Raw genomic sequence first — 20,700 nt, forward strand, 5'->3', positions numbered from 1 at the left:
TTAGCTAACAGATGGCAAATAAAATGTAATACTGACAAATGCAACATGTTGCACATTGGATGGGATAATGTGGGACATAACTACACAGTGAAATTAATGGAACTGAATTACTACAAGGTGACCAAGAAAAGAACGTGGGAGTAATAGTAGGCTCAAACCTGACAACATATAGACAATGAGATGGGGCCATTTTTTTTTAAAAAGCTAACAAAATGCTGATTGATATAACCAAAATAATGGAATATAAATCCAGTAAGATTTTGATAAAGTTGTACACTGTTAGACCACACTTGGGAGCATTGTGCACAATTACAGTTGGTATATTACAAAAGAGATGCTCAGAACTGCAAGCGTGCGTAGGAGCAAGAATGAGTCCAATTGCAAGGAAAGATTACCTTTGAAGAAAGGTTTATATAAAAAAAAAAGCTCAATTAACAGTCTATAGAAAAGATAATTAAAGAAGCACCTTGAAGTACATAAAATATTAAGTGGCTGAGATAAGGAATATTAATAAAACAAGACAAGATAATAGGACCGTAGCTCAAATATAAAGCAGCAAAAATTAATTTAGAACAGGTATCGCAAGGAACTTCGTTACAATGAGTGTGATAAAGGTCTTAATTAATGCCAAGCCGGGTACTGAAGGTAGAGAGTTTAGGGCATTCTAAACTCAGTTGGATGTTAGGCTGCAAGAGATGGAAGACTGGGAGGACAAGGATCAATGAGCTGAATGGACTTCCTTTGTCCTTGACCTCTCTCATGTTGCTGTTGGGATTTTGAGAAGAAATTAGGTGGGGGTTGGGAGATAAAGACTGAAATCAGTTATTGCATTATTATCTTGAAATACTTCAGTTTCCAAGAGGGTAATACAGTGATGTAGGAAGAAAAGGTGCTAACCATCCTGAAGAGCCATCTCAATTTTATTGAGTAATATGGGCAGATTTCACACTTGGCGGCGAAAGGAATCCCTTCCAATGCATGCACAAGAACTCTAACAAAATGGAGAATGCACATCTTATGTGCCACAAGCCTAATCTGCATTAGGGTTCTGCTGACTCTGAAGGAAGAAAATAAAAGACCAGTGTCTTTCATTCCTTCTCAGCATGCTCCAGGGTTCACAATCAGGATGTCCAAGTTAATCGACCGTGTTAATGAGTCTGGGATGCAAGGGCTCCCAAGTACCAATAAGAATAAACAATTGGAACAGATGTCTCTTTTCTGATATCTTTGAGATCCCTTCCAAAGCCATAACACTAAGGTTGGGGAGAACCCACCAAAATATCCCATTGGTTAATCTATTGTTCACTGATCCTCAGGCAAGTTTGTCAATGTTACCTGTGAAAGTTCAGGACCTCTGTCAGAAATGCTTGGAACAGAAAGTGTCCATTCAACACACCATTGACGAAAAGATAGAATAGGATTAATGGCCCCAAGTTGCCACTTGATTTGCTCCTGATTTTTAGGAGCAACTGGTGTAGAATGGAGTATCTTAGAAATCGGAATTCTCGTCATTTAGTTTGCTCCAGTTCTAGTCAGTTAGAACAGTTTCACTTTGGAACAGAATTATTTTTTCAAAACGGGGCGTGTCCGGCCACTTACACCGGTTTTCAAAGTTTCGTCAGTGAAAACTTACTCCAAACTAACTTAGAATGGAGTAAGTGAAGATTTTTGTATGCTCGAAAAAACCTTGTCTACACTTTAGAAAATCAGGCGTAGGTTACAAACATTAAACACTTCAGTTTTACAAATAAAGAGCCATCATCAATAATAAATGATAAATACATCAATAAATCAACCAATAAAATCGAAAAAAATTAATAAGAAATAATGTTTTTTTTTAAATCAATAAAACATTTTCTACTTACCGACTGCAGCACCGGGAGCCCTCCAACAGCGTGCTGGGATGCCCCCCACCCCCAGTGTGTCTCTGTCAGTGTCTCCATCTCTCTGTCTGTCTGTGTGTGTCTCTCATTCTCTGTCTGTCAGTGTCTGTGTTTCTGACAGCGAGGGGAGGGGGAGGAGGGGGGTAGAGAGAGAGAGAGAGGGGGGGAGCGATGGGAGAGAAGGATGAGGGATGGAAGGAGATGGGGGGGGGCGGGAAGGAGATGGGGGGGGGGGAAGGAGATGGGGGGGGGGGGGAGGAGATGGGGGGGGAAGGAGATGGGGGGGGGAAGGAGATGGGGGGGGGGAAGGAGATGGGGGGGGGGAAGGAGATGGGGGGGGGGAAGGAGATGGGGGGGGGAAGGAGATGGGGGGGGGGAAGGAGATGGGGGGGGGGAAGGAGATGGGGGGGGGGGAAAGGAGATGGGGGGAGGGAAAGGAGATGGGGGGGGAAGAAGATGGGGGGGGGGAAAGGAGATGGGGGAGGGGGAGGAGATGGGGGGGGGGAAGGAGATGGGGGGGGGGAAGGAGATGGGGGGGGGGAAGGAGATGGGGGGGGGGAAGGAGATGGGGGGGGGGAAGGAGATGGGGGGGGGAAGGAGATGGGGGGGGGGAAGGAGATGGGGGTGGGGGGAAGGAGATGGGGGGGAGAAGGAGATGGGGGGAGAAGGAGATGGGGGGGAGAAGGAGATGGGGGGGAGAAGGAGATGGGGGGGGAGAAGGAGATGGGGGGGAGAAGGAGATGGGGGGGGGGAGAAGGAGATGGGGGGGGGAGAGATGGGGGGGGGAAGGAGATGGGGGGGGAAGGAGATGGGGGGGGAAGGAGATGGGGGGGGGAAGGAGATGGGGGGGGAAGGAGATGGGGGGGGAAGGAGATGGGGGGGGGAAGGAGATGGGGGGGGAAGGAGATGGGGGGGGAAGGAGATGGGGGGGGAGGAGATGGGGGGGGAGGAGATGGGGGGGGGGAAGGAGATGGGGGGGGAAGGAGATGGGGGGGGGAAGGAGATGGGGGGGGGAAGGAGATGGGGGGGGGGAAGGAGATGGGGGGGGGAAGGAGATGGGGGGGGGAAGGAGATGGGGGGGGGGAAGGAGATGGGGGGGGAAGGAGATGGGGGGGGGAAGGAGATGGGGGGGGGAAGGAGATGGGGGGGGGGAAGGAGATGGGGGGGGGGGAAGGAGATGGGGGGGGGAAGGAGATGGGGGGGGGGAAGGAGATGGGGGGGGGGAAGGAGATGGGGGGGGGGAAGGAGATGGGGGGGGGGAAGGAGATGGGGGGGGGGGAAGGAGATGGGGGGGGGGAAGGAGATGGGGGGGGGAAGGAGATGGGGGGGGGGAAGGAGATGGGGGGGGGGAAGGAGATGGGGGGGGGGGGAAGGAGATGGGGGGGGGGGAAGGGATGGGGGGGGGGGGAAGGAGATGGGGGGGGGGGAAGGAGATGGGGGGGGAGGAGATGGGGGGGGGAAGAGCTGGGGGGGGGAGGAGATGGGGGGGGGGAAGGAGATGGGGGGGGGGAAGGAGATGGGGGGGGAAGGAGATGGGGGGGGGAAGGAGATGGGGGGGGAAGGAGATGGGGGGGGGGAGGGAGATGGGGGGGGGGGGAGGAGATGGAGGGGGGGGAGGAGAGGAGGGGGGGGAGGAGATGGAGGGGGGGAGAAGAGATGGGGGGGGGAGAAGGAGATGGGGGGGGGGAGAAGGAGATGGGGGGAGGGAGAGGGAGGTCAGGTCGGATCTAGTCGGGGGGGGGGGGGGGAGAGAGCGGGAGTCGGGTCGGATCCGGTCCGGCGGGGGGGGGGGGGGGGGGGGGGGCGGGGGGGGGCGGGAGTCGGTTGGGTCCGGGGGGGGGGGGGGGGGGGGAAGAGAGAGCGGGGGTCCGGGGTCGGGTCTGGAGGCGGGGGGCGGGAGTCGAGTCGGGAGGAAGCAGGAGCTGGCCGTGGGAGGAGCCTTATTCACGCAGCCCCAGTGTGGCCATTCAGCCAGGGCAAGGGGCTGCGTGCTTCGGGCCCCTCCCACACAGTTTCGGGCTTCTGGAGCTACTGCACTTGCGTGCCCACTGTAGCGCGCATGTGCAGAGGTCCCGGCACTGTTTTCAGCGCAGGGACCTGGCTCCGCCCCGTACAACTCGTGCTGCGCTGCGCCGAGGGGCAGAAGACCTGCAGGGAGCTGGAGAATCTGGAGGTTTTTTTAGGCGCACTTTGTGGCGCCAAAAACGGGCGTCCAGGTCGGGACTGCGCCGTTCTAGGTGCGGCTCGAAACTTGGGCCCTGTAAAACTACATTCTTTTAACATGAACACAGGGAGTGGGCTCCTGGATACAGCAGTGAAGGCAGAATTATTTAAGAACCAATCAGATGGTGCAATGAGGGGACTGCAAGGTTATTTCGGATGCATCAACCGAAATGCACAGAATGGCCTTCCTCGATCTCCTGAGAATTCCTTACATCCTGGGCTCACCAACAGTGTGGATTGTTTACTCATTCTTTCCCCCTGTATTGATCAATTTTCTCCTCTACCGCTCCCGAAAGCACAGATTCTTTGCAGGTCTATAATTCCAAGGGCAGCAGACCAGACAGCCTCCTGTACCTCAGAAATCATATTTTTTTATGTGATGCCAGCAGTTTATTTGACCGGTGAAAGCATCACAACCAAACCTGATCCAATGCCCACCCACCTACTCACTGGATACATTTGCTGAGCCCTCCAGACAACTCATACGAACCCCTGGAACTTTTCTAAGTTCCTGTTTTCTGTACTGGGTATGTTACATAGATAGGTTGTAAGAAGTTAGTTAGATAGTTTTGAGAGGTTCATTTAATCCAAATTTTGGTTGAACAAGTTTTAAAAAAAAGAAAAGAAAAGTGTAACAATATTTCAAAGATTCAACAATTTATAAATACTGTTGAAATTTAAAACTTGAAAAAGTGGGGAAAATGCAGCTTTAAACAAAAATGTAAACTCTGACTGAAGTTCTTGAAAGCCTTGTTTCTATCCACTCTCAAACATTAATTTTCTTCCAAACTGAAGCAAAGCAGACAATATAAATAACTTTATAGTCCACATCATAAAAAAAACATTATTAGCACATAATTAATGCAATCAACTGTCCAGAACAAACAGCAAATAAGACATGCTACATAAAAATTTCCAATCTAAAATTAAAAAGGTTTATACATTTTATATATATTTGCAAATTTTCCATAGTGCTTTTTCTGGTTAGTCAGATGCTTTTTTTTAAAAATATGGGTATCGCTGGCATTTATTGCCCATCCCCAACTGCCCTCGAGAAGGTGGCAGTGAGCCACCTTCTTGAACCGCTGCAGTCCTTGTGATGAAAGTACTCCCCACAATACTGTTCGGGAGAGAGTTCCAGGATTTTGACCCAGTGATGACGAAGGAATGACGATATATTTCCAAGTTACCATGGTGTATAACTTGGAGGGGAATGGAGGTGATGATGTTCCCATGCGCCTGCTGCCCTCGTCCTTCTAGGTGGTAGAGGTCGTGGGTTTGGGAGGTGCTGCCAAAGAAGCCGTGGCGAGTTGCTGCAGTGCATCTTGTAGATGATACACACTGCAGCCACGGTGCGCCGGTGGTGGAGAGAGTGAATGTTTAAGGTGGTGGATGGAGGGCCAATCAAGTGGAATGCTTTGTCCTGGATGTTGTCGAGCTTCTTGAGTGTTGTTGGAGCTGCACTCATCCAGGCAAGTGGAGAGCTGCACCATTTTATAAAGACAGGATCTTTACACCTTGTAAAACACAGATTATGATTTTGCTACTGAAGTAGCAGTTCTTTTAGGACTACAAAGTCTAATTGATGCTAAGTATACACAGACTGAATTCAAAGATTACCTGCTGTTCAGGCTGGTGATCAAAATCGTGGCTTTGTTTATTTGAGGAAGAACAATTATGAGCCTTCGGACATTATGGCTGATAGTGTGTTCCTGGAAAGTTTGTGTGTATGCTGTAAGTGATTACCTTCGGTTTCTATATATTTTTGTGTCACATATGCAGTACTTTGTATAATGTAAGCTATTTTGTCAGGACCACTATTTTAAGGTAATTGAATAAGTGACATTGTACTTGTATTATGTACTGCAAGTGTTAGCAGTATTTTCAGGTTTAAGTTATCATAATTCAGTCTCCTTGATTACGATACATTTGTTAAACTAATGTACTATCTATTACTTAAAAAAAAACATCCATGACATGAAGATGATAAGGAAGATGTCCCAGGAGAGTGATAGGTAGGAAGCCTTCTAAGTACAAGAGGGACAAGTGGAAGGTTGACGAGGTTTGGTAGTATTGTTAGAGTGGTCTAAGAGTTTAGGAGCAGTTGGAGAGGTTGGTGGAGTGCGGCAGGAGCGGAGGTTGTGGGAGTATTGAGGGAAGGGTCCTTGGATTAATGAGAAGAGGTTTGAGGGTCTGAGAGTGGTGTATTGGGAATGTGGAAGTGGTGGCAGAAGGTGCTGGGATGTGACAGTGGTGGGAAAGTAGTCTTAAGGCGAGCACTGGGATAGTGATGGAGGAGGGGTGTGGAAGCACTCGGAGAGCAAGTTGCTGGGTACAACAATGCATAGGGAGGATCCGGAGGGCTGGGGCAGTGGGAGGAGGCTGGGACAGTGAGAAAAGCATGATAGCAGTGATCCAGAAACTGGATTTAAATTATTTTAATTGTGTACATTGCAACAGGGGATCTTGGGGTAGCAGTACGAATGGGGAGATATAACAGAGTTCAGACAGCTGGCGCCGCTGGTTGAGGAGAGGATTCAATGGAGGACAAATATAATAAATAGGCAAGTTTAGGTACAATAGAAAAGTATTATACAAATAGTGTGACAGGAGATGTGACACACACACCTATTGAAGCAAATTTGAAAAAAATATTTTTGGTAGCCTGAATCATACAATCATGAAGGTGCACAGTTAATCCTTCCAGGCTCCTTGGCTATAACTAAGAACCAGCTCAACACTAACAGACAGTACAATACATCTTAACCACCTATGGTGATCACAGAAGATATTTTCTCTCCACTCCCATCTTTGTATCATCTTGGGAAACCTATCATAAGAACATAAGAAATAGGAACAGGAGTAGACCATCCGGCCCCTCGAGCCTGCGCTGCCATTTACTACGATCATGGTTGATTCGATCATGGACTCAGGTCCACTTCCCCGCCCACTCTCCATAACCCCTTAATCCCTTATCGGTTAAGAAACTGTCTATCTCTGTCTTAAATTTATTCAATGTCCCAACTTCCACAGCTCTCTGAGGCAGCGAATTCCAGAGATTTACAACCCTCAGAAGAAATTCCTCCTCATCTCAGTTTTAAATGGACAGCCCTTATTCTAAGATTATGCCCCCTAGTTCTAGTCTCCCCTATCAGTGGAAACATCCTCTCTGCATCCACCTCGTCAAGCTCCCTCATAATCTTATATGTTTTGATAAGATCACCTCTCATACTTCTGAATTCCAATAAGTAGAGGCCCAATCTACTCAACCTTTCCTCATAAGTCAACCCCCTCATCTCCGAACTGCCTCCAAAGCAAGTATATCCTTTCGTAAATATGGAAACCAAAACTGTACGCAATAGTCCAAGTGTGGCCTCACCAATACCTTGTATAACTGCAGCAAGTCTTCCCCCTGCTTTTATACTCCATTGGCCTTCCTGATCACTTGTTGAATCCCCAAGCAAACGACGATATGTATGCAACCCACTACCAGAACTTGCCATTGCAAGTTGTAAGTCAGCAATCAGGGGGTGAGAAAGAGTGACAGATTTCCTATTCACTTAATTTCAAGGGATCTTGAAACAATACGTTGATGAAATAAAATATACTGTGCCTGAAATTCGGGTTGGAGGCTTCCTTCGGAAAAAAAAGACCTTCAACCCGAGAATTTTTAACGAATTTACCTGGTGGTCCTGGATTCCAGTAGGAAGGTCTTCTCTTCCCAACCTTCAGAGTGCATCGCCACCTTCGACGTTCGGACGCAGAAGGTGCAATCACATGTGACTGCACAACCAATCAGGTACAATATTCTCATTAATAGCAATGAGAACTCCGTATCTACTAGTTCTCACTGCTATTAATGAGAAAAAAAAACAAACCGCACATAATTGAAACGAATTGAAATTAAAGTTCAATAAAAGTTTTAGAAAAAAATATTTGGGGGAATTTTGTTAAAATGTGTTTTAATAGGGTTTAAAACAAACTTACCTTAGTGGACAGGGTTTTTAAACATAAAACTGTGTTTTAAATTTTTATTTGTGTGTGTTTTAAAACTCTTTTGCTGGTAAAAGTAGGCTATGCGCATGCTTTTACCAGGCACAAGACTTTTAAGGACATTCGCTGGGCAAATAGCCTAATCTCTCCTGCGCGAATATCCTGGCTGCGGGGATGCGTGCGATCCGTCAAGCCAAAACTTGACAGATCGGAAAACTGATTTTCGGCGCATGCACATTGCGCGCTGAAAACCGTTTTGTTTGTGGGGCCTCGCCGGGTCCGTACATATTACATAAAGGCCCAGCTAGGCCGGAATTTTAGCCCCACTACTTTACAGTAAGGGAGAGATTTACTTTTTGGGGGGGGGGGGGGGGGGGGAGGGGACAAAATACTGCATGTATTCGTTGCTCACGACATGGTCTCCTCTAATTGGGGAGACCAAGCGCTGATTGGGTGACCGCTTTGCAGAACACCTCCATTCAGTCCGTAGGTGTGACCCTGAGCTTCCGGTAGCCTGTCACTTTAATTCTCCACTCCACTCTGATAGCTTCGTCCTCGGTCTCCTACATTGTTCCAACGAAGCTCAATGCAAGCTCAGGGAACAGCACCTCATCTTTCATTTAGGCACTTTACAGCCTTCTGGACTCAACATCGAGTTCAACAATTTCAGAGAGTAACCTCTACCCATCTTTGGCTTCTTTCCCCCATTCCCCTCCTCCTCCTCCTCCTCCCTCCCTCCCTCTCGAGCTTATGTTTTTTCTCTCTTTATCTCTAATGGCAGCTGGTCATTATTCTGCCATTCACACCCTATCTAGGTTAATCTTTTTCTAACTCCGGCCATTACCATTTCAATTCGGCCCATCATCCCTTTTGTCTCTCTAATCTCTCCTGCCTTCCACCTTATCACAGACCTTCCCTTTTGTTCTTTATTCCCCTCCCCCTTTCAGTGCTTAAGAATGTGTTCTTTTTGAAAATTCGCCATTTCTGATGAAGGGTCATCGACCTGAAATGTTAACTCTGTTTTTCTCTCCATAGATGCTTCCTGATCCACTGAGATTTCCAGCATTTTCTGTTTTTATTACTGCAAGTACTATATTGGAACCAAGAATATAAGGCAGTCTGCAGCAGGGTCAATTACTGAAGATCTGCTCAAATGTTCTGTAGCAGAAAGTTTTCAGAGGAGAAAGAAAGCAGATGAGTAGCTCATTTGGTAAGACTGGAGTCCCAGGGATGGAGAGCAAGGAAAGAGATAAGATTTGAGAAACTCAGCCTCTCAGTGTCAGCATAGCTCAGTTGGTAGCACTCTTGCCTTGAGTCAGAAGGTTGTGCGTTCAAGCCCCATTCCAGGGACTGGAGCACAAAAATCTGGGCTGACACTCCAGTATAGTACTGAGGGAGAGTTGCACTGCCGGAGCTGCCGTCTTTCGGATGAGACGTGAAACCAAGGCCCCCGTTTGCTCTCTCAGGGGGACGTAAAGATCCCATAGCACTATTTCGAAGGGACTTCTCCCTGGTGTCCTGACCAATATTTATCTGTCAATCAAAATCCCTAAAAACAGATTAACTGGTCATTATCACATTGCTGTTTGTGGGAACTTGCTGAGCACAAATTGGCTGCTGCGTTTCCTACATTACAAAACAGTGACGACACTTCAAAAGTACTTCATTGGCTGCAAAATGCTTTGGAATGTCCTGATTCATGAAAGGTGCTTTATAAATGCAAGTCCTTCTTTCTTTCTTATCTCTCTTTCCTACAGCAAACCACAAGCAGTAAATTTAGAGTTGGTCCAAGTTAAAGACAAACTAACCAGAAGAAACAAGAGGCTGAAAGTAGATGAGCTAAAACTAGAGAGACTGAAAATTGAAGAAAAAGGAATCCAGCTAAGGGTCTTAGAACAGACGTGAAACATCAAAGATGCAAAGTTGTAATGTAGACCACAGTATACTAGAGCATCAACGAACTACGTATATTCCTTAAATCACTTTATTAACTACAAGGATATACCCCAGAGGAAGGGCAATTAAGGCAGTAAAATCTTTACATTGAAAGGAGAAACAGCCCTAACAATACATATGTAGGATTTTATTTAAATTACATGGAAAACTAGGTGAAACTATTATTCCAGGTTATAAAAGACCAGAGTGTAAATTGCAGCCCCATATTTTACAAGTCACATAAAAAAATGATTCATACACCATATGTTACAGTAACAAAGAACAATGATCAGATTTTGCACCATCATAAAGTTTACTGAACAGAATCAGCAAAAAATACAAGTTAGTACTTTTGGGGGAAAGAAAACAGGTTAAAAAAAAATAATTTTCAGAAATATTACCTCATCATTTTCCATTAAATCAAGGATTTTCTTCTTGCCTGCTTCTTCCTCCTCTTCGTTAACCATCATTCCACTCTCTTCATAGAAACTTCTTCTGGTTGAACCATACTTATGCGATGCTTTTGAATCTTCTTCATCTTCATCAACACCCCGGGGACGTTTTGCACCCCTGTCAGGCTTTAAAAAATATAAATTAATTACCAACAGACCTTTTTTCTCTGTGCCAAAGATGGCTACACCTTTTGCTATTATTAATGATCTTGAAGACTTGACCTTTTAAAATGTCACAGAATATGGTTTAGTTTGCCAAAGAATTACTGTCGCACAACAGACAATACTGCAATTACACGAGAAAAACACAAATGATAGCCCATGCATAAAACTCACTTCCATTCAATTAAGCAATAACTCACATTTGTCAGGAGCGTACGTGTTAAGAGACACCATCCTTGCTGATTAAAGACCAAAGCCACAGGGAAGGAAGTTTAATCAAAGTACAAGAACCACTTATCAAAGGGATTCTAACAAAAATAGGTGGTCACTGCTCATAATATGTTTTAGAAACTTAAGACTTAACTTTCTAAAGAGTTATAGCACTATACAAGATTAGAATTGAGGTACTTAAGATAGGGGTAATTTCAATGAAAAATGGTTACAGAGAATCCAGAGATTATTCCTATTTCTATTAGTGAACATGACCCAGTTATGGTTCTGCAACATTATTGGCCATATGCCACAAGACAAATTATAGTACATGTTTGCTTATTCAACACTATTAAGATGCCAGTAGGCTCCAAAAATACACCTATTTAGGAAATGTCAGGTGCATTCCATTTGGAGCCTCTCGGACGATTAAGGAAGCTTGCAGTTGAACTATACAGACCAGAAATGTCTAAAGTCCGATCCATGATCTGTACTGAGGTAGCTGATCTCAGCCAAGGGAGCAACAGGATTACTGCAACTGGATTTAGCAGCGGGGAAAAGTCATCAAGTGTGCTCGCTCCATATCACTATCTGGTGATTACTGCTAGAAATGCACACAAAAGATCAGGATCATGTTGAGGTATAGGGCACTTGCTGTCACTAAGCTGTTGACACTCACAAGAATGGCCACTTGGCTGAGGTACCATGGAGCACCCAGTGCTTGTGCTTCATAACCCAGGAAAGCAGCAATGCCTTCAGAGGAGGAAAGAAAATCGACTGAAAATTAGCAGCATTCAACAGACTGTTTTTTCTTACTTCAAAAAAGGGGCTCAAGCCACCCTCCCCTCCGCCCCCCAAATCCTGAATTAACAAAGAAATTAATTGCATGTAAAGTTTTGCAGCCTGCCATATTTGTACGCATCTTCAGTTTTGTCTGCAAGTTTGTTAATGGATGGTCAGACATAAATGTATCTTCATTGCTGTTTCACGTCAATGTCAGGTTGAAAGCAGTCAGGTAATAGATTCCAGACAGCTTGTATTTATCTTCTCAGTAGCATTTCACTGGGCCTTCTTTGTGATATTGTAATTTATGACAACCTATACTGCTGTTTCTTTCATCACGATTGACTGAAGATCCTGCCTTCAAAAAGGTATAAAATACAAGAATCATTCAGTGTTTAGCAGTTCTGGCATAGGGAGGATATCTATTCAATGGCCCCAAGTTTCCGCTCTCTGTAAAAATGGCACACCTCATAAGGTGCGCGACTTTCTAGAATAAAAAGGGCGCCGAAAACCCACTTTCTAATTCTCCGAGCTCCCCAGGACGTCTTCGGCCTAGGCGTAGCGCAGCACAAGGGGTGGGGGGGGGGGGGGGGGGTGGGGGTGGGGGGCGGAGCCAGGTCTCGCCGCTGAAAACAGTGCCGGGGCCTCTGCACGTGTGCCAGTAGCTCCTCGCAGCCCAACGTTCTGCAGTTCAGCCTCCTGTTCAGCCCTTGTAACCACACATGGAGAAGTTTCTAATCAGTAGGATAACTCGAGTTCTAACCAGAACATATGTCTGGAAATATATCAGGTGTACTGGTCACAGACCAGTAGAGCCCCCCCCACCCCACCCTCCCGTTCATCCTCTTCCCCCCCCACCCCTCTCATTCTTCCTCCGTTCAGCCTCTGCTCCGCCACCCCCTCCCCCTCCCGTTCAGCCTCCCGCCCCCCACCCACCGTCCATCCTCCGTTCAGCCTCCCCCCCTCCCTCGCGTTCAGCCCTTCCCCCTCTCCCAGCCCTTCTCCCTCCTCCCCCCACCTCCCCTCCCGCCACCTCGAAATACAGAGAGACATTGACAGAGACAGAAAGACAGAGAAAGAGACACTGACAGAGAGAGAGACAGAGAGAGAGACAGAGATAGAGACAGAAACAGAGACAGAGAGTGACACACACTGGGGGTGGGAGAGTGACACACACTGGGGGTGGGCCCCGCCCAGCACGCTGTAAGAGGGCTCCCGGTGCTGCATTAGGTGAGTAGAAACTTAATTTTTTATTTATTGATTGATTTTTTAAATTATTTTTCATTTTTTTAATTTTTTTGATTGATTTATTGGTTGACTTATTGATTGATTTATCATTTATTATTGATGATGGCTCTTTATTTATAAAAGTGAAGTGTTTAATGCTTGTAAAATTCCCTAAATTCCCTTCTCCTCCACCACCCCCCCCCCCCAAATCTCTCGTTCCCTACGCCTGATTTATAAGTATAGGCAAGGTTTTTCTGAGCGTACAAAAATCTACACTTACTCCATTCTAAGATAGTTTGGAGTAAGTTTTCACTGCCTAAACTTGCAAAATAGGCGCAAGTGGCCGGACATGCCCCCTTTTGAAAAAAAAAACTGTTCGAAATCGAAACTATCCTAACTAACTAGAATTGAAGCAAACTAAATGCCGAGAATTGTAATTTCTAAGATACGCCGTTCTAAACTGGTTGCTCCAAAGAATAGGAGCAACTCAGGCTAAAACCTGAGCCCAAGAAAGGTATGGAACTTCATGAGCATTTTGTGTTACATATGTAACATCTTTACCTGAAAAAGATAATTTAAGATTACATTCGGTTTACAAGCAACAAAAGACTAATATGTTTCAATCCAAGAAACATTTCCACTTTGAGAAATTAAAACTGGAAGATTTCCTATTGTAAATTATTCATTTGTAAATAAATTGAATGTAGCAGCTAGTTTAGCCTGTATGAAGTCAGTCCAGCATTTGAAACTTTCTGCCTTCAAGTGTCATTCATACACTACCACAAACCAAAAAGTATGCTCTTCCCAAAAATAATCTGACTGATGTACACCCGAGGACAACATCTAATCAGCTTTACTATTAGATTTTGTGGCACACTACATCTGTTGGCTTCTCGTCACAGGTCCAGAGCTGATGGTGGCACGCAAAGAAAACTTGCTGGATTCATTAAAGTCAGTGGTCAAGGATGCCCATTGCTCGAGACAAAACACATTTGGAAGGACAAAAAGACAAAACTTAATGAATCCAGCAAGTTTTCTTTGCGTGCCACCATCAGCTCTGGACCTGTGACGAGAAGCCAACAGATGTAGTGTGCCACAAAATCTAATAGTAAAGCTGATTAGATGTTGTCCTCGGGTGTACATCAGTCAGATTATTTTTGGGAAGAGCATACTTTTTGGTTTGTGGTAGTGTATGAATGACACTTGAAGGCAGAAAGTTTCAAATGCTGGACTGACTTCATACAGGCTAAACTAGCTGCGACATTCAATTTATTTACAAATGAATAATTTACAATAGGAAATCTTCCAGTTTTCCTTAATTTCTCAAAGTGGAAATGTTTCTTGGATTGAAACATATTAGTCTTTTGTTGCTTGTAAACCGAATGTAATCTTAAATTATCTTTTTCAGGTAAAGATGTTACATATGTAACACAAAATGCTCATGAAGTTCCATACCTTTCTTGGGCTCAGGTTTTAGCCTGAGTTGCTCCTATTCTTTGGAGCAACCAGTTTAGAACGGCGTATCTTAGAAATTACAATTCTCGGCATTTAGTTTGCTTCAATTCTAGTTAGTTAGGATAGTTTTGATTTCGAACAGTTCCATAGTGCAGAAATGTCAAATGCCCAACAATGCACTTGACTGGAATCATATTGATAACACCACAGTTATGCCAACATGACAAATACTCCCCTCCCAAACTGCAAGGGCACTTTTTACTGACTGCAGTTATGTATAATTAAATCTGATTACATGAATTCAACATTTAACCTGCTTTAACTGCCTTTGCAGGATGCTGATAAACTTACAACATGGCTATCTGGCAGATCATTGCACTGTACTGAATAATTGAGAAACATTATAAATCAAAGCTTTAGTTTGTTGAGGTTTAAGCCATCTGTACAGTTTTACTGTCAGATATCAAGGTTTCTGGATTGATGAGGTACAATTCCACAACATGCAAGTCTCAATGATGATCAAAAATCAGAGTGAAGATAATAGTAATTTTAATTAATTATTTTTCAGAATGGCAAGGCCAGCATTTATTGCCCGTGCCTAAATGCCCTGAGGTGGTGGTGTTGGGCCTTTTTGAACTGCAACAGTTCATGTGGTTACTCTTGTTATTCTATGTAGCAGTTTGATAGAAACAAATGATTTGTTAGGCCACTTTACAGGGCAGTTAAGAGTCAAATATAGGCATGACTGGGCAAGGATGGCAAGATTCCTTCCCTAAAAGGACATTAGTGAACCAGTCGTGTTTTTATGACAATTCAACATCTTCATGGTCATTTTTACTGATACCAGCTTTTTATTTCCATATGTTTGAATAGAATTCAAATTGTCATGGTGCGATTTGGTCTCCTGCTCTCTGGATCATTAGTCAGATCTCTGAATTACTAGTTTAGTAACATAGGATTCAAAATTGGCCCACCCCTTTTTTCAGCGCACTCACCAGAGATGCGCCGCTTTTCTGCGCTGAAAAGTGCTCCAAAAAAAAAAAAACGGTCCCAACTTTGGCCACTGTCCGGCCTCTCCAGGATCTTCGCGCAGCGTGGCCAGTCGGATCGGGGGCAGACCAGCGTCCCGCGCTGAAAACAGTGTCGGGACATCTGCACATATGCGTTGGAGTGCGCGCACAGGAGCTCCTCGCCCCCAGCCTCTGTGTGCGTGCTGCAGCGTGGGACCCGATCATCATCATACCGGCTGTCGGTGCGTCCCGCCCCTAACCCAGGCCGGCCCGCTGCCTTCCCAGGCTGAAGATGAAGGTAGGGTAGGACTTGCTTCTATTTTTTTTGGGATATTTTGAAAAAATTATATAAATATGTTTTGTCTCTTGTGAATAGCGGTGACCATTTGTCAAGCCTATTTACCTGGTTCTATTGTGAAAGAAGTGACGGAGGAACACAGAGAATATCTTATTTATTGAAGTAGACTTTATTTAGAAAATATGGGCTCAATTTTGGCCCAGTATAATCATTGCAAACAAATAGTTATTTAAATTAGTTGTGAGATTAGGGCAATTTAATTCAACTATTTTTTACCTTTAATTTTTGTAGTTTAAGCTTCCATGAATACTTCTGTTGTATAATAAATTAACTTTGCGAAATTTGTCATATGATGTCCTGTATAGCTGTTTGATCCTATTCACATTCTTTAGTCAAGTCATTAAGTTCTGCTGGCCGCCGATGTACCTACCTGCGCTGATTTCTTAACTCTCCGCAAGGGTTTTCACAAGCGGTCACATACGCTGGCCTAAATTAGTTTGGAGTAACTATTAGCTGGCCAAAGTGGCCTAAATGGCCAAAACAGACGTAGGTGGCTGGTAACACCCCTTTTTGAAAAAAAAATCCAAACTAACTCACTTACACTGGCGCAAATTGAAGGTGCAAAATGGGGATTTTTAAGATGCTCCAGAAAAATTAAGTTGTTCCAAAAAAAAGAGCAACTCCTGGCCAATTTTGAGCCCATAAGCACTATACTACTGAACCTGTTGAAGCTCAAATTACAGTACTCCCAAATATTAACTAATGAGAGCACTGATATTTAAAACTTCGTTTAGAATAATTTTTTCATCTGTTCTTGTAAATCGATCATATGCCAATCCCGAGGTGACACAATCCAGATTGCAAACTCGGCCCGTGCAGAATCCTTTCTACAATACATTCCACCTTAATATCAACCGTATCTAAAATGGGTTTGTACTGTACCCTTCATTAGCTTGTCCCATTAAACTGAACGGAAACAGAAAATTGACAGTAGAAGATAATGCATTTCCTAGTGAATACTATTCCTAAACACACTATAATTATACCTTTAAAATGTGTTTTACACTGCTATAGACTAGCTAAGTTAAGTATTCCAGAATATAATTTTAGATAAGAATCATGATGAATATTTTAAAACACAAACTAGATTTTTATTCAGTAACTTTCCAGGCCTACTTTCACACTAAAGGTGGTACTTGGATGCATCATTTTATTCAAATCATCCTTATCTACAATCATACATGTGCAATACCTTGATATATAACCCAGCTATTTAAAGTCAAGATAATCAGTTTTTCAGAATTAGATCAAAAATGTACATTCTTTGCCAATTTCAATAGCAGTGATAGACAGAAGATTGTGCTTCACAGAATGTCTAACATCCAGTTTCTAAAGGGCAAACATGCTACCATTTCAAATCAATGCTATATAATCAGCTATGTCTATCCAATAATTTATTATAATTTTAGATTCTCAATGCACTCTATTCTACTTTGCTCCTCAAGAAGCCAACATTCAAGCTATTCATGTACAGTAATGTTTTTCCTGAACTGGCAAAAGAGACCAACAACAATGATCTTTCAGTGCTCCTTAAGAATCTGTTCATTTCGAACATTCGCCAGTTCTGACGAAGGGTCATTGACCTGAAACGTTAACTCACAGATGCTGCCTGACCCACTGAGATTTTCAGCATTTTCTGTTTTTATTTCAGATTCCAGCATCTGCAGTATTTTGCTTTTGTATGCAATATTCTCAATCGGTGTTTTCTTAGCATATCGGTAGCAATAAGCTATAGGAACCATTAGACACGATTTTCTCACCAACTTACTCCTCTCTCTCCTCTCAAAGATGTCAACTCTTTGCTGGGTGCAATTTCATGTGCATTACGCATCCTCCAGTGCCCTGCCCAAGTGCAATTAATCACGAACAGCGGGTGTCAGCAGCCTGTTTGGCCACAAGTACAATGCAGACAAAACTAATTATGTGCTTTTTCTTGTCTATGTGCATTTCCAAAAAATACCACTGGAATGCCAACAACCCTAACCAATTTCCCCCTGCCTATATCATGCGTACAAAGGCAAAGTGTAGCATCCTTACGACTGCCCTAAATCAAGTCATTTAACTCAACATTAGTTCATACAGCTCGTCTATTCAGTAGATAAATTTGCCGAAGCATTGAAGATCTTCAAAGATCACACTTAAGCCAGTATATTTTAATGTTTTACCAACTATGCTTCTTATATACAGCTCTTAATGAAAGCAGTGAAAAATCTGTAATAACTGTTGTAAGGATACTTGAAAATGATTTATCCGGATAACTCAAATTTGGATGGGCAAAGCAAAATTGTACTGTTGAAGTTTTCACTCTTCTAAGTGGATAGAGCACAAAACCTCTGCACACCCACTGATATACTTTATTGAAAATTCTAATGAAAAAAGAAATCAACATTATAATATTATAACAATCGTCATCATATTTTACTGGTGATAACACTAGAGAACATCAAAATGATTTTTACTTAGCCAGACAAGTCACTTGTGTTATCACGTCAAATTCTTCTTGCAAAATCACAAGTATTCCCCAGAATCATGTTGTCTGCTTGAGAGGGAGAATTTGTTTTTTTAGTTCCGCATGTGAAGAAAGAGTTCTATTTTGATTCTAGGCCCAGAGAGTGGTATTGAGCGAGACTACTAAGATAGAACGTACGGCACAGTCAAACTAAAAGTGGATGCATGCAAGTGTGTATAGTGTTAAATAATTATCTGGTTAAAACAACCAAGGTAGGATTCAAACCTGTTCCATGACAACACTCACCAAAGTCAGACATAATAATGAGAGAAATAATAATTAGAATTAAAAGAATAAAAATGCAGCCAGCAGAATTGGGGATGCCGAGGAATCAGAAGTAAGAGAGTAAGTAATATTTTCATTCATGCACTCTTTGATTACTTACAATGTAAATCTTACACATGTTGATGTAGGTAGGCTTAGTGTTGCAACTTATTTGCCATGAATGATCTTACTAAGATTGCTTTCTGGGATCTTAAAAGAGGTTTCTGCACTTCGATATCTTCCTCATGAACCATGTGCAGCTTAATGGAACATTAAGCAAAGGACTATTAAATGCACAGTGTATTGCAGGTGCTTTAATGGCTATGTGTGTGTATCACAAGAACAGAAGGGCAATTCCGTTAAGCATTGCTATTGTCATTTTGCAGAAGAAACTGGCTCACAATCGTGCCGAGCAGTGACACACGGGGGGGTTGGTGCACCCACCATCCAACCACTAATAGAGGTGAAGGAATGTGTGGCAGCCCTGGTGGGTGCCCACAACAGAGCGACTTCCCATGGGGGTGCGGATCCGACAACTTCAGCTGAGGACAAGTCCTGCAAAATCTCTGGGCTGTGTTGGGGTCATGTAATGTAATGTTGGGGTCATGTAATGTAATGTCATGTAGTGTCTGTGGATTCGGGTTAGGGTAATTTCATGTAGTGTCTCTCAACAACATATAATGCAGTAGTGGTGGTCCTTCAAACAAGCCTGCACTATGTGACCGCACTCATGTCACCCTGCCCCCTCCCTGCCGCTAACCACTCTCATGTTGTTTTCTATTTCCAGATGAAGAATCGCATGGGCGCCATCCCACCACACAAGCCTCCACCTCCAATTCATTTATGCGCACTTGGGTCACCGAGGAGGATGAGAAGGCAGAGGAAGAGTCCGATGACAGGCTCCAAGAGGATCTTATGGAGAGAACATCCATTAGGGGGGGAGGGGGGGGGGGGTCATTGTTGGAGTCAGTGGAAGGAAATTGTTGGTGGAGGGAGAGGTGGGGATGGTGGTCTGCAAATTTTTTTAGCTGCGGCCACAACACCCTCGGAGGGATCCACTTTTCACGGGTTCCCCGCCTCCGAGGCAGTGGGACCAAGTGATGTGCAGCAGCGCACCCCTACTGTAGAACCTCATATGCCGCCTCTACGGTGGTTGAGTTGGCAAAGCTAGTATGCTCACAGACAGGCAGGCGCAAACCTGGACATGGTGGGACTGTCAAGGGAGTGCGTTGAACTAGGTCACGAGCTCCTCCAGGCTCTGGGTGGAAATTCCGGCAACATCGCCGCACAATCTGCCAATCTGCGGACACGTCGCAGCTGATTGCGGTGATGCGTGAAAACACCGAGTTCGTCAATGCTGTGCGGCAATTAATGGTCTCGGCTTTTGGCACCGCACCCTCAAGTGTCATACCACCTGACAGCACCTGTGGGTGGGGAGGTAGAACTGCCTTCAGACTCAGAAGCTGAGTCTCCCACTCCCCGAGCTTCTCCAGTGGATCCACACATGGCGTCGGCAACATCTATCCCCCGACAACAGCAGCACTCTGGATGCGTGCTGCACAACTTCCCGGTCACAATGCAGGTAGGAGTAGCGGGTGGAAGCAATTGGGGGTAAAGATCGGCAGGAGCTGGGGGGGGGGGGGGGGGGGGGGGAGGAAGAGAAGAGAGACAGTGGGAGTGGTGGCCGCAATTAAAATAGGTGCAGGAGGGTGAGGGGGTGTTGGCTGCTGCTGTTGTATTGTTGTGTTGTTTACCCTTAATTTCCTTGTTCTAGTTTTTGTTTTCAAAAATTAAAAAATGTGTTGAAGACAAAAAATTATTTAGTGTTCAAGTTTTCACATTTTTTTAAGTTTATAGAATTTAACATTTTTTTATAAATCTTTTTGTTGAACTAAATCATTCTTATACATTAGAATATGAGGGGTAATAGTCACCATGGCTGGATAGCGTGGGCAGGCAAATGTGAAACATAATTGTCACTGTTCAAGCAAAGCGTTGATTTATGAGCTGCTGACGTAACACTTTTGCAGTGGTGGCATGGGTTCATCGCCAGGCATCTCGTCCTCCTCCTCCCCTCTCTCCTCAGGTGGTCCTGCAATCCCCATTGGCAATTCCTGTCCCCTCATGATGGCTACGTTGTGTAGCATGCAGCACACCACAGTGAACTCAGCGGCCTGCTCAGGATGGTATTGATGGCTGCCTCCAGAGTGGTCCAGGCATTGGAAGTACTGCTTGA

The 20,700-nt window shown here is 44.5% G+C and overlaps 1 protein-coding gene across 1 annotated transcript in view; it reads right to left on the reverse strand.

The window, feature by feature from the left end:
* Positions 1 to 20,700, reverse strand: part of ctnnbl1 (catenin, beta like 1) — a 248,412-nt gene that overhangs the window by 218,318 nt on the left and 9,394 nt on the right. The window contains exon 2 of the mRNA XM_070894879.1: positions 10,436 to 10,612. Coding sequence (XP_070750980.1) covers positions 10,436 to 10,612 — 177 coding nt within the window. The remainder of the gene's footprint in view (positions 1 to 10,435; positions 10,613 to 20,700) is intronic.

The sequence above is a fragment of the Pristiophorus japonicus genome, chromosome 12, assembly GCF_044704955.1.
Source record: "Pristiophorus japonicus isolate sPriJap1 chromosome 12, sPriJap1.hap1, whole genome shotgun sequence".
NCBI classification, from domain to species: domain Eukaryota; kingdom Metazoa; phylum Chordata; class Chondrichthyes; family Pristiophoridae; genus Pristiophorus; species Pristiophorus japonicus.